Source organism: Vanellus vanellus, assembly GCF_965231255.1.
Source record: "Vanellus vanellus genome assembly, chromosome: 6".
NCBI lineage: Eukaryota > Metazoa > Chordata > Aves > Charadriiformes > Charadriidae > Vanellus > Vanellus vanellus.
Window position 1 is genome coordinate 43,477,681 of NC_138911.1, and position 13,086 is coordinate 43,490,766.

Sequence of the window (13,086 nt, forward strand, 5' to 3'; positions counted from 1 at the left end):
AATGTAATCAAGTAAAATTGATGAGCCAGTTTTTACTGCCCAGATGAGACATTCCAAAAAGAAATGTCAATATTGAAAAACTGAACTTCAGTTTTTCAATTTTTAATAACCTCATAATTCAATAATCAAATAAATTATGTGACACAGATGAGAAGATATGTTATTACTTAATATAGTTACTTTGAAAGCCTTCCAATAACATAAAAATGGTGGCTTTTGTTTGTATTTTTCCATTCTGCGTTCCAGTAAGAATTCTGAATCGTATCTCCAAAAATTCAGGGCATGCAATGGAGAGAATGCCATTTTTATTTTTACCTGCCATTTTATAGGCAGAAATTACTGCATTTGGCCTTTTCCTGTTCACATTATGTCCTGTTTGTTTTAACCAGGGAAAAGTAGATTGTGTGCATGTAGACAAATAGTCAATGTCCAGCATGATCTCCTGGAAGCAGGAAGTCAGTTCCTATAGGTACTGTTAGGCTCTTGTGCTTTGCATTAGCACCGAGACCCTGTGTCACCATAAAAACAGAGCCTTCAGTTCCTCAGTGTCAATGTTGGAAACAGCAGCTTATAGATCAACAGTTAAAATTAATGTGGACAATCTTCTGGCCTCCTCTCTCAGGTCCAGATTTATGGCATACTTGATTTGATCCACCTGCAGGTCCTTTGCTGAGAGGGGCAGTCCCATGCTTCCTGTCCTCACCACCTCCAGCAATGCGTTCCCATCAGTCTTTGACTCAGGTCTATCAGTTGTGTGGCTGCAAGCTCAACCCTGCAAAAAAATTTTCTTTTTTTGGATCGGTGAGCTCGTGGGTAGTTGTGACATTGTTCGATCTAACGCAATAGAAGTAGTGGGAATGTGCAGCCAGAGAGAGGACTGAGTGGAACCACCCCTTTCCACTGCTACTTGCAGGTAGATCAAACTAAATGCATTGTAAAGTTGTACCCAAGAGTTAGGACAATTCTTTCTAGCCCCTGAAACATAATAATAATGCCAAATAATGATAAGGATCACAAATAGGAGGGAAAGGAGGGGAAAGAGCAGGAGAAGGAGAAAGGCAATTGGAGGTATTGCAGAGAGAAGAGATAACAGGGAAGAGGGAAGTAGCTAGAAAAGCAGGAAGAGGCATTAGAGAAAAATCAGGAGGTTGTATATTGACAAGTGGTGGCAGCAAATGAAGGCAAAAATGGGGAAACAGCTTTCCCTGGAGGCTGAGCATACTGTCCTCAGCCTTCAAACATGATGCTTCAGTCTCAAGAATCAGTTCTCTCTTTCTGGACAGAGCTGAAATGCCATTGCTTTGTGAGCAGTCCACAGTAATAACCTGGATGCTGAAAGTCAGAACCTTTGCGCTCCGTGAGCTCGTCTGGGCGAAGAGGGGAGGGAAAGCCACAGGCACAAGTGCCTGTCCTGAGAAGCATGTACTGCTGAACAGGCACAGCCCTAAGAGACTGGCAAAAAGTCCCTCTGAAGAGAAGCTGGCGTAGCAGTGAATTTATCACCTCAGGATGTTGGTTCATAAGTGGGAGGCTAGACTGGATGCGGCTTTCATAAAACCCTTCATCCTGAGGTCACAGATTTCCTTTTACTGCTGCTTGGTTCTTCCCCAGAGGGCAGCCCAGATCACATGTAGTTCTCTAGTTTCGACAATAGGTGGGGCTGGAAAAGCAGTATGGTTTAGGGTTCGGTCTTCCTCTAACACCAACAAAGGCTCCAGTGCTGAATCATTTCCAAAAGTAGGTATTACTTACATCCCAACGTGATTCAGTTCCCTCAGCTGACTGTGAATTTCTGAAATCTCCATACAGCTCTTCCTGAGTTCATTCATGTCATTCAGGCTGCAAGAGCTGGGAAAGGTTTATAATAGCAATGTATTTTCTGTGTGTTTGAGAGCAGCAGCCTACAATGAATTGTTTGTTGGTTTTTTTCTTTGTCATTAGGGAGTTAAATTAGTTATCTACTTACTCCTTATTGCAGTGAAGAACTGTGGGAAATTAGTAGTACCACTAGCTTAGACACAGATATGAAAGTGTTTCCTGTCAATTCTGTTTTTACAGCTAAGAAAATCTTTGGGTTTGCTTTGTTTTCTGCAGCTATTTGATGCTGTCAACTGCCTGGCAAAAGGGAATGCCCGACTGCTCGTGCTTGGCCGCAAACACATGCTGATTAACTCTTCAAATTGGAAAAGAGAGATTATGAAGGAGATGCAGAATAAGGCAGACTTCTTCTTTGCTGAAAACATGTAAGTTTAAGAAAATGGCTAAATGTAACGGAGATCTCCTGATTTATGTGCATTTTAAATCAGTATAAACAGCTGTAGTTTTTAGTACCATTAGTAGTATCTCCAATTCTGTGTGTGTGAAAGAGAAACATATCCCTTGCTATACTTGCTTCAAAAACCAATACTTATTAAGAGTTGCATTACGAAGAATTTGGTCACTTAGAATCATGTTGACATCTGTATGGTTTATTAGGATTTATAACTGTTAAAACCACAGCCAATACCACAGTGGCCTGAAATTACAGAATAGCTCATAGCATCAGTGTACAGTCGTGGTCTGCTGTGTTAGCCCTGCATGGGGGGAGATGACGTCTGTGCCTGGCCAGGATTGCTTGGTAGCCCAGGAGTGTGGAAAGTCTGGAGTGCCAACTTCCTTGTTGCTCCTAGAGGAAAATATTTCTGTGAGTGCAAATAGACCCTCTGCTTCTCTAATTTAAGAAGCGCGACTGCCTTACTCTTGTCCATTCAAACCTGTCCTTGTCCCTAAACTGGGTACTTGCTTCCACCACGGTGTCCCCTCTCCTTGCCCTGCTTTCCTCATATGAATCTCAGTTTTCCTTGGATTCCAGCTCCACCTAGTCTCCATCTACGCTCCACAGAGTTTGGGACTGTTGATCCTTCACCTGTCTCTGTCATTTCTTCTGTGATCCCAGTTCCCAGAACTTCTGACCAAGTTCCTTGTCCCTACAGCCAGGACAAGTCTTTTCTACGTGGCTCCTTGTTTCAGATCTGGTCTCCTTCATCCCCTATCCTATTCTGGCTCTTGTTCTCTTTGCTGTTGAATCACATTGCTTTCTTTCCTGCTATTTGAGCACCAACAAAGGGGACTGTTACAGCAGGTTGGAAATCCTCACAAATTTCCTGTCTTCGTCACTTACGGTTACAGTAATCCACAGAAATCAAAAACTGTTTTCAAGCAAAGTTCTGCTCAGCTTTTCCAGGTATAGCGTATCTCATGCCCACTATAAATGTGTTTTAGAGACTTTTCCCTAAAATTGTCTCAGTTTAACAGCAGCTAATGTTGAATATATTTTCCAAATAATCATAGTACCTTTTGGAAGTATATTTACCCATGTAAGACAAAGATTCACAGATTTGTGCTGTTGCCTATATCAGTTGTGATGACTGATCGTATTCCAACAAAGTTTTGGGGGTACCCTTATGAGTTTTAGCAGTTCTGTTCCACATAGCACTGTTAAGTTATGTGGCAAAAATTATATTGTTGCCTTATCAGATTATGACAGGAGGGAAGAATGCTCTGTGTAGCATGCAGTTAATTTTTACTGCACACTCAACTTTTGGTACCCTCTGTTAAGCAGAAGTTTTTTATTTTACCAGGGCACTAGAGTAGCGGTGAGAATTTTCAGTGTTGCTGATGAATGAATCTCAGATCAGCATTTGATTCATTTCCTGCAACCACTTGACTGCTGTGTGAATGACGTCTGTCTTTTCCATTTGTTTTGTTAAGCTCTGAAGACGATGCGTTCTTGTTATATGCCACTCTTCGATCAGGCAAGCATTGCAAGTTTGTTACTAGAGACTTCCTCCGGGATCACAAGGCTTGTCTTTCCGACAGTCTGACGCGTCATCTGTTCCGTAAGTGGCAGCGTGGACACCAAATAGTGTTCTCCCCTTCTGCAGAAGGAAGGCATATAAATTTTTTGGTAAGTTGTCTGCTGCAATCAGAAAGCACACAGAGCACATTCATTAAAGATATACAACCTTTAAGTAAAGGTACAACTCTTGTTGGAGTCTAAGAAATGGATTTATACCAATGGGCTCAGAACTCCCATGCTTAGAGAAAATTTACTGTATTCACAAAGCATGGCACAAACATGAAAACCGTCACAAAGACAAGAAATACTGCCTAAATGTTTAAGATGTAAATGCACATTTGTGTATATAAATCTTTCCAGTGCTGTAAAACATAAGTGCCAATATTTTTTCATTTATTTTAAAATTCGAAGTACTTTCCTGTCCTCTGTAGCACAATTATAAAATAACATGCTTCTAATTGTACGATAGAATTTCTTTCATCTTTATTTTCAAGAAGCAGGCAAATACAGGTATTTCAGTATTCACTGTAACTTTAGCCTAAAATACGTATAAAGTTTCATGAAGGGAAGCCCAAAACTGTCTTCCAAGCATAGTATCATCTTATAGCTGAATACTGCTGTTACTGTGTAAGAGACATGTATCCTTGCAAGCCATAAACAGTACATTAACAGGACTGTAGCTGTTTTAAGATTTTTCTAGGGAAAAATTTATCACATGGCATTCCGTATCATGCAGCTTTTTGTTATCTGGTCTGTCTGCATTGTTATCATAGAATTATAGAATGGTTTAGGTTGGAAAGGACCTTGAAGATCATCGAGTTCCAACCCCCCTGCCATAGGCAGGGACACCTCCCACTAGACCAGGTTGCCCAAGGCCACGTCCAGCCTGGCCCTGAACACCTCCAGGGATGGGGCCTCAACAACCTCTCTGGGCAACCTGTTCCAGTGCCTTACCACCCTCAAAGTGAAAAACTTCTTCTTAATGTTCAATCTGAACCTGCCCTCTTCCAGTTTAAAGCCATTCCCCCTCGTCCTATTGCTACATGCGCTAGTAAAAAGTCGTTCCCCAGCGCTCCTGTAGACCTCCTTTAGGTACTGGAAGGCCGCAATAAGATCTCCCCGGAGCCTTTTCTTCTCCAAGCTGAACAGCCCCAACTCTTTCAGCCTCTCCTGTTTCAGCTGTTTATAGCGCTAGTAATAGCTCTCTGACAAGAGCCACTTGTCACTGCTCTCCACTTGGACATCAAGCCATTGACCGCAACTCTTTGAGTGCGACCGTCCAGCCAGTTCTTTATCCACCGAGTGGTTCATGTGTCGAATCCTTGTCTCTTTAATTTGGAGACCAGGATATCGTGTGGGACAGTGTCAAACGCTTTGCACAAGTCCAAGTAGATGACATCAGTTGGTCTTCCCTTGTCCACTGCCACTGTAACCCCTTTGTAGAAGGCTACCAAATTTGTCAGGCATGACTTGCCCTTGGTGAAGCCATGCTGGCTGTCACCAATCACCTCCTTGTTTTGTATGTGCCTTAGCAGAGTTTCCAGGAGGATCTGCTCCATGATCTTGCCAGGCACAGAGGTGAGACTGACTGGCCTGTAGTTCCCTGAGTCTTCCTTCTTTCCCTTTTTGAAAATAGGGGTTATGTTTCCCCTTTTCCAGTCAGCAGGAACCTCGCCAGACCGCCACGACTTCTCAAATATGATGGCTAGTGGCTTAGTGACTTGATTTGCCAGTTCCCTCAGGACCCGCGGATGTATCTCATCAGGTCCCATGGACTTGTGCACCTTCAAGTTCCTCAGGTAGTCTCGCACTTGATCTTCACCTACAGTGGGCAGTTCTCCGATTTTCCCAATCCTCGCCTTTGCATTCTGTGTCAAGGGCAGTGTGGCTGCAGTCCTTGCCAGTGAAGACTGAGGCAAAAAAGTCATTGAGTACCTCAGCTCTGTCTCTGTCCTGGGTAACCAGTTCTTGTCTTTCCTTCCAGAGAGGGCCCACATTTTCTCACTGACATACTTAAAGAAGGATTTTTTGTTTGTCTTGATGTCCCTGGCCAGATTTAGTTCTATCTGGGCTTTAGCTTGTCTAACCCAATCCCTGGCTGCTCGAACAATTCCTCTGTATACCTCCCAGGCTACCCGCCCCTGTTTCCACTCCCTATAGCCCTCCTTCTTCCTTTTGGTCATGTCCAGGAGCTCCTTGTTCATCCATGCAGGGCTCCTTGCTTTTCTGCCTGCCTTCCTCTTTGTAGGGATACATCGCTCCTGAGCTTGGAGGAGGTGGTCCTTGAATATTAACCAACTTTCTTGGACCCCTCTTCCCTCCAGTGCTTCATTCATCCCATGGCACCATACCAAGCACATTCTTCAAGAGGCCAAAGTCAGCTCTCCCAAAGTCAAGCGTGGTCAGCCTGCTGCGCACCTTCCTCGCTGCCTGGAGGATCTCAAATTCAACCATTTCATGGTCACTACAACCCAGGCTACCCTTGAGTTTGACCCTGTCTACCAGCCCCTCCTTGTTGGTAAGAACAAGATCCAGCATAGCTCCTCTCCTCATTGGCTCCTCAGCCACTTGGAGAAGGAAGTTGTCATCAATGCAATCCAAGAACCTCCTGGATTGCCTATGCCTGGCTGTGTTACCCTTCCAACAGATGTCGGGGTGGTTGAAGTCACCCGTGAGGACCAGGGTCTGTGAATGTGATGCCACCCCTATCTGTCTATAGAGGGCTTCATCCACTCGGTCTTCTTGGTCGGGTGGACTGTAGCAGACCCCCACTGTAATGTCCCCTGCTCCCGATTTCGCTTTAATCCTGACCCATAGGCTCTCAGTTGGCTCTTTATCCATCCCTTGGCTGAGCTCCATGCATTCCAGCTGCTCCTTCACATATAAGGCAACACCACCTCCTCGTTTCCCTTGCCGGTTATTGGCTGTTACTGGCTACTTAAAGCAATACTGCACCTATGCAGATTCATTTTCTCGCTGCTGTGGTTAAAATTGTAAAGTAATACTCATCGTTACAAACAGATCATAGAGATACAGGCTTGTAAGAATGACGGTCTTTCATTCGGTGTTGCCGTATATGTTTCTTTTCATGGAACTAAATATTGAATGTAGGGTTACCTGACTAACATGGCTTCAGCTACATCTTGCTTCTTTCTTTTGTACAAAAGGGCGAGTAGTTTTCACATCTTAATTCCCATACCGGTGATTTGGATGATTGACGTTCCAAGTCATAACTGTCTTCTAGATTATTCTGGAAGCTGTCATGCAAGAGTAGACTTCCACATATAGAGTGACTGTATGTTCTGAGAACTATAATTGCCAACCAGTGATGTTTCTTGTGTATTTGTGTTATATATGTTGAGTTAGTATACCTGTAACATAATAGACCAGAAAAATAGTTCATTATAGTTGTTCCACTAGACAGTCTTCAAAGTGTTAGTGATAAACCTTTTCCTTCATCCTCCTCAACACAGAGAAAGTCGGTTCTGTGAAGAGCTACACTGGAAGACTAAACACAAGATGTCGTTAATGTCATTAAATCCTATCAGTTCAAGCCTATAAACGCCACATCCTGAGTTAATTCCCATATGATTTCATTTAACTGAACAGAAAAACAGTCATTTTGCTATTTCTAGATATTGAATGCATTATGTTCAAGTCATTATTATCTGGATGTGATTGAAGACATAATTTTAACCATTTATAATGACTCCTAGACCAAAAAATACTAAAAGATGGTTTAGTTTTTCCTCCAGTACTAAATTTTAGAATTTGTTTGGTGTCAGCAAATAAATGAAAGTTGTTAAAGGGATGAATCTGTGGAGATTTCTAAGGTAAGTGTTGGAAGTTATAACTACCTATAACTGCTATTTTAGTAATATGTCGTATAAAGTCTAAAACAATGTTTTTATCTGTTTTTATCCAACAGCCTGCTCTCAATTATGACTGTGTGGTACAGACTACAGGTGATACATGGCATATCCCCTATAAAGACTCTTTTGAGGAAAAATATTCATATCGAGTACCAAGAAAATGGCTCTGCATTCAACAGAAATGACGAAGAATGTAATAGCACAGGCTGAAGCTGCTTTTTTTTTTTAATCACTGTTGCTGACTGGGAGAACTCAGCAGTACAATTATGGGATAAATGTGTGAGGTCTATAACTAAAGAAAATTCAGTAACCGCTTTTTGTCAAAATCATTCCTGCAGTGAATCTGTTAACATCAACGATGGTCCAGCAGGCATGAATTAAGTCCATTATTTCCATCTTTACAGGCAGTTTCTGTAGCGTCTCAATGTGATTTGAATTAAAATTTGTTTTTCCCTCTTGGAATTTCTGGTTGTGTTTTTTTTTTGGTTTTTTTTTTTTTGCTCAACCTTTTCATCTACGCTGAAATTCATAAACTCTGTACTTCAAAGAAATTAAGCAGGACTTCCAAAGTACCTTCAAAATGGCCACAGCTGACCTTGCCCACATTGTGTGTCACACAATGTCTATAGGCAATAAATGGAGATAACTGGGCCAAATAGTATGTTTACCGTTTGCCAGACACACATAGCCCTAACACTTCCTCTCACCAACCAGAATTCATTTGATTACATAGAATGCAAAAGATTCGTTGTTGCAACATATATTAAGAATTTGATTGGAAGAATTAGGAAACAACCAGTGGGATATTGTGTGGCTCTTTCACAGTCTTAATTTGCTGCTTCTGACAGGGTTTCATGTCAGTGGAATAGTTTGCTTATGGAAATGCATGAATTTTCTAAACAAAAATTGATCATAACTAGAAATTCTTACAGGCAGTAATAGGACAAAACTGAATTTTGTACAGATATTTTTATAAAGCCTATCCCAAGTTATAAATAAAGCAAGAAAATTAGTGTATATTACAGGAAATGTGTTCTAATTTATTATTTATAAGTGTTTGTATGGTAAATGTGTTCCTTTATTGCACTTGCCACTTTAATGCAAACTTTTCTCCCCCAAAAACATGGAAATGACACATTAATCTCAGATGAAAGATCATGCTTTCATCACATTTGCCTTGCACACTGAAAAATCCTCAGTTTGAAACTGAACTACATCATACAAATCTTTTTGTATCCTATTTGCAGTTCTGAGCTTTTGCAGTGTCCCATGACAAGGTTCCCTCAGGACTTTTAGCGTTCAAGCATGTTCCTTGCTATTTTATTTTTTTTTTTTTTCACATCTGAGAGCCATCCTGACACTTTTTCTACTCCTGGTTTGTAAACCAGCAGCTGTGTCATGTCCTTCAGGTACTGTGCAGAAAGAGTAGAGGAGCTGGATACCTCTTAAGGTACCTGTCGTGGTTTAACCCCAGCCAGCAGCTAGGACCGCGCAGCCACTCGCTCACTTCCCCCTGGTTGGGATTGGGGAGACAATTGGAAAAGTAAAAGTGAGAAAACTCGTGGGTTGAGATAAAGACAGTTTAATAGGGAAAGCAAAACAAGGAATTCATTCACTGCTTCCCATGGGCAGGCAGGTGTTCAACCATCTCCAGGAAAGCAGGGCTCCATCGTGCATAACAGTTACTTGGGAAGACAAATGCCCTCACTCCAAACATCCCTCCCTTCCTTCTTCTTCCCCCAACTTTACATACTGAGCATGACGTCACATGGCATGGAGTAGCCCTTTGGTCAGTTGGGGTCAGCTGTCCCAGCTGTGTCTCCTCCCAACTTTTTGTGCCCCCCCGCCCCCAGCCTGCTCGTTGGCAGGGTGCTGTGAGGAGCAGGAAAGGTCTTGCCTGCTTAGCAATAACTAAAAACACCAGTGCACTATTGACACAATTTCCCATCCCAAATCCAAAACACAGCACCACACCAGCTTCTAGTAAGACAGTCAACTCTATCCCAGCTGGAATCATGACAGTAACCTAGGACCTTGGTTTCAAAATCATGGTGTTGGTAACATTCATCACCAGACCTCTTCTCTGACAGAACCTGCCAGCTCCCATACACCACCTGCTTTCTGGAGTCTGCCAGAGAAAGCAGAGAGATTGGATCTTCTTCTCTCGCTCTGCAAACTGATTTACTTCTCATTTGTCAGAATATTGTTTTTACAATTCTGTAAGTCAGAATCTCCTCGAAAATGCACATACTGCTTTGTTAAAGCGAGTGTCTTCTGTACAGGACTGCTTAGTAAGCAACTGTTGCTCTGTATGAGGGTTCCTTACTCTCTGAAGTTCTGCAACAGCATAAGCTGATGTGAATCAGTGCTGTTATGGTCTCAGTTTGGTACCAGCTCTGGTGGTTGTGCAGTCCTAAGCAATTCAAGAGCAGAGTCAGCTGAATGCAAATCCTTTAAAAAACGTGTTTTGGCTAGGTCAAAATTGGTGTTGCTGCACTGAGCCAGCACCATTGCACAAACAGGGGGGCTGAAATGTCAGGCTGCAGAAGGTGGGCCCCTGCAGCTCTGCCTTGGGTCAGCTTTAGCTGACCACAAACAGCACCTTCAGGTCATCCATTTCATTACCAGACATGTTCATCCATTGAAGTTTGTATTTTACCTCCCCCTGGTCATTAACAGACATGCATAATGTCAACATCTAACTGGAATAAACACATCCTGTACTTCCTTTTGACTGAGAACAGACACGTCCCTAATCAATCACTTGGGTTTCATCTCAAAACTGTTCTTACAGAGATACCGTAATACCTTCTAAATAGTAACACTTCTTAAATATGCATTCTTAGTGTATTTAGGGGAAGATGGAACAGAATCTGTAATTCACAACAGACAGATGTCCCAACGTTAGCATGAGAATTGTTGTGACTTTTTTTTCCTTATGTTTGCTGCTAATACGCTTTACTGTAAAACCTTATAGGGAATTAACGGCCTCCTGTCTCTGGAACCAGAGGAGACATTAGTGATCAGCCTACAGACTTTCTCAGTTGCATACCACCTGTTCATATAGATGTACACAGTCTCCAGGGGCTCGGTTCTGCCTGAGGTTAATTTTTTGCATTTTAGTTAAGATATTTTTGAAATAACATTGCTTTTGCGTTGCTGTAAGTCTTCAAATTTCAGATTACTGAAAAAGGGCGTTTAGAGATAACAATGAATATGAGTATTTGCTTTGGAGTACGTAAAAGGAATTCTGGGGAGTTTCATTGGCAATAAACCTGAGAGCCAAACAAAAGCTACTACTGCTTTATACAGTGGCACAGTGAAAATCCAAGGATTTCTCATGTCTGTCTGGTCGTAGTTTATTAGATTGATGGGTCCACGCTGAATGCCAGAAAGGCAAGTCCTCCAAACACTGCAGCAACTGGTACCCCCGAAACCATGGCAAATGACACTGCCCGCCCTTTGCCAGCACGCCGAGCGAGGAGAGCAGGAATCAGAAGGGACTAACGCTTAGCTTGGTCTGCCACGTGCTGCCGAGACAGAGACGCATTGGCAAAACAGACTTGAGGAAGGCTGAACTGATTCAGCCTGTGCGATAGCTGTTTTGTGAACAGCTTCATCTCCAAGCTCACCCACTTCTTCTTTACTATGTTATAAACATGTCAGTGAGAACAGTCTTCCCTCAGGATACTGCAAAACAGACTGTGACTGTCACAGGGTTGATCAGAGATGTTGAATGCTAAAGCGAAAACACGCGACTGCTCTTCTGAAACAAAACCTTACTTTGGAAGCTGACAAAATTGCTACACAGAGGAGAAGACTTCTGGAAACTATATCCTGAAAGCAGCATGACTTCCACTCTGTCATCTGCATGGTATTGAGCAACTATTACTCTTTCCTTGGTGTAAGTCAAATATTGAATCTTTGGTTCCAAACACTTAAAATTTTCCTCAGTTACTTTTAGGCACTCAGGCTGAATGCTTGATAATTACTTCCATTTCCCCATCCCCTTTTTCTCAAGGGAAAAAAAAAATCTGACATTAAACTCCAGTGTTACAGAATGGAAGAGCTTTGTACGCAGAAGGACTGGGAGGGTGGGAATCCTCAGCCTGGAGAAACAGGTCTTAAGAGACACAGAGGTGAAGAATCATGAGCGTTGTGGAGGGGATGCATCGGGATCGATCCCTTGCTGTCTCTTCCAGTACAAAAGCAGCATCAAATGGTGCTGGCAGATGGAAGGTTCAGACGAAACCACACAACGCCTCGTTACGCTGAGCAACTCTTTGCCGCGGCATGTCGTGGATGCAAGAAGCTGACGTGAGTTCAAGGGGAGACCAGAGAGGGTTATTAAATAATCAGACGCCGTCTCTGCCTTGGGAAGTCCCTCCAGACGGCTGGAGACTGGGAAAGGATTCAGGGAGTGTATCATTAAAGGCTTTCTGTAGTCTTAACTACTTCTCCTTGGGCATCTACTTTTTGGCCGCAGCAGGAGCCGGGGCGTGGGGCTCAGCTGCCTCTGTGTCTGACCCAGCCGAGACCATCTTACGTCTTCTTCGTTGTCCTCTTCACCACGGCTTCAAATAGTTCATGGCTGCCCCACAGAGCACTTCCCTAATGAAGGGGACAAACTCCGCGCCTGGTGACACAGAGCAAGCCGTTTTATTCCCTATTATATAAGCAAGGGAAAGTATATTGAAAAATTCAAGAAAGCAGACTTTCAACGCATGGCATACACAAAATGCACCTGTAATCTGCTATTTCGACAAAGAGTAAGCTCACCTAATAATTATCTTTTAAAATAGAGGTGTGGATACCAAAACACAGCTTTTCCAACTCTTTTAATGACCCGACTTTAAAAAACAAAACAAAAAAGCCTTCCCACAAAGCGTGGGGGAAACCCAAGATGCTGAAAGGCAAAAAGAGCAGATATTCACGAGTTTAAATTTGGGGAATTTCCCTTTGTACTGGACACCGATAAAAACTTAAATCTTTTCAACATCCCATTAGAATGCAGCTGCGGCAACAATTACTCATGAGGAATATCTTAAACATTTAAACAGCTTTTTTTTTTTGTTTTTGAGGTTAGCGCGTTTCTTTGCGTAAAAATCAGACCCGTCGAGGAGAACACGCGGAAATGTTCCGTTTAGGAAATCAGGAGGGGGTTTGTATCCCGGGCTGTCTGTACAGCTCGTCGTGACGCTTTTTCTCCCGTTTTCGGGTATTTCCGTGCGCATTCCCTCCTTTCCCGCGAACCCCCTCATCGGCCGGCACGGTTCGCGCCTCCCCGCCCCCGCCGCTTCCACCCGCCTCTTCGCCGCCCCACCGAAGGGGGCGGGCTGTGAGCCCCACTGCCCTTGGCTCACAACGTGGGTGACA

The 13,086-nt window shown here is 43.0% G+C and overlaps 1 protein-coding gene across 2 annotated transcripts in view; it reads left to right on the plus strand.

The window, feature by feature from the left end:
• Positions 1–8,166, plus strand: part of PRORP (protein only RNase P catalytic subunit) — a 57,264-nt gene extending 49,098 nt beyond the window's left edge. For both annotated transcript variants that reach the window (XM_082484926.1, XM_082484927.1), the window contains exons 6-8: positions 2,095–2,243; positions 3,751–3,946; positions 7,767–8,166. In XM_082484926.1, the coding sequence (XP_082341052.1) occupies positions 2,095–2,243; positions 3,751–3,946; positions 7,767–7,895 (474 nt within the window). In that variant the 3' untranslated portion in view covers positions 7,896–8,166. The remainder of the gene's footprint in view (positions 1–2,094; positions 2,244–3,750; positions 3,947–7,766) is intronic.
• Positions 8,167–13,086: the final 4,920 nt, after the last annotated feature.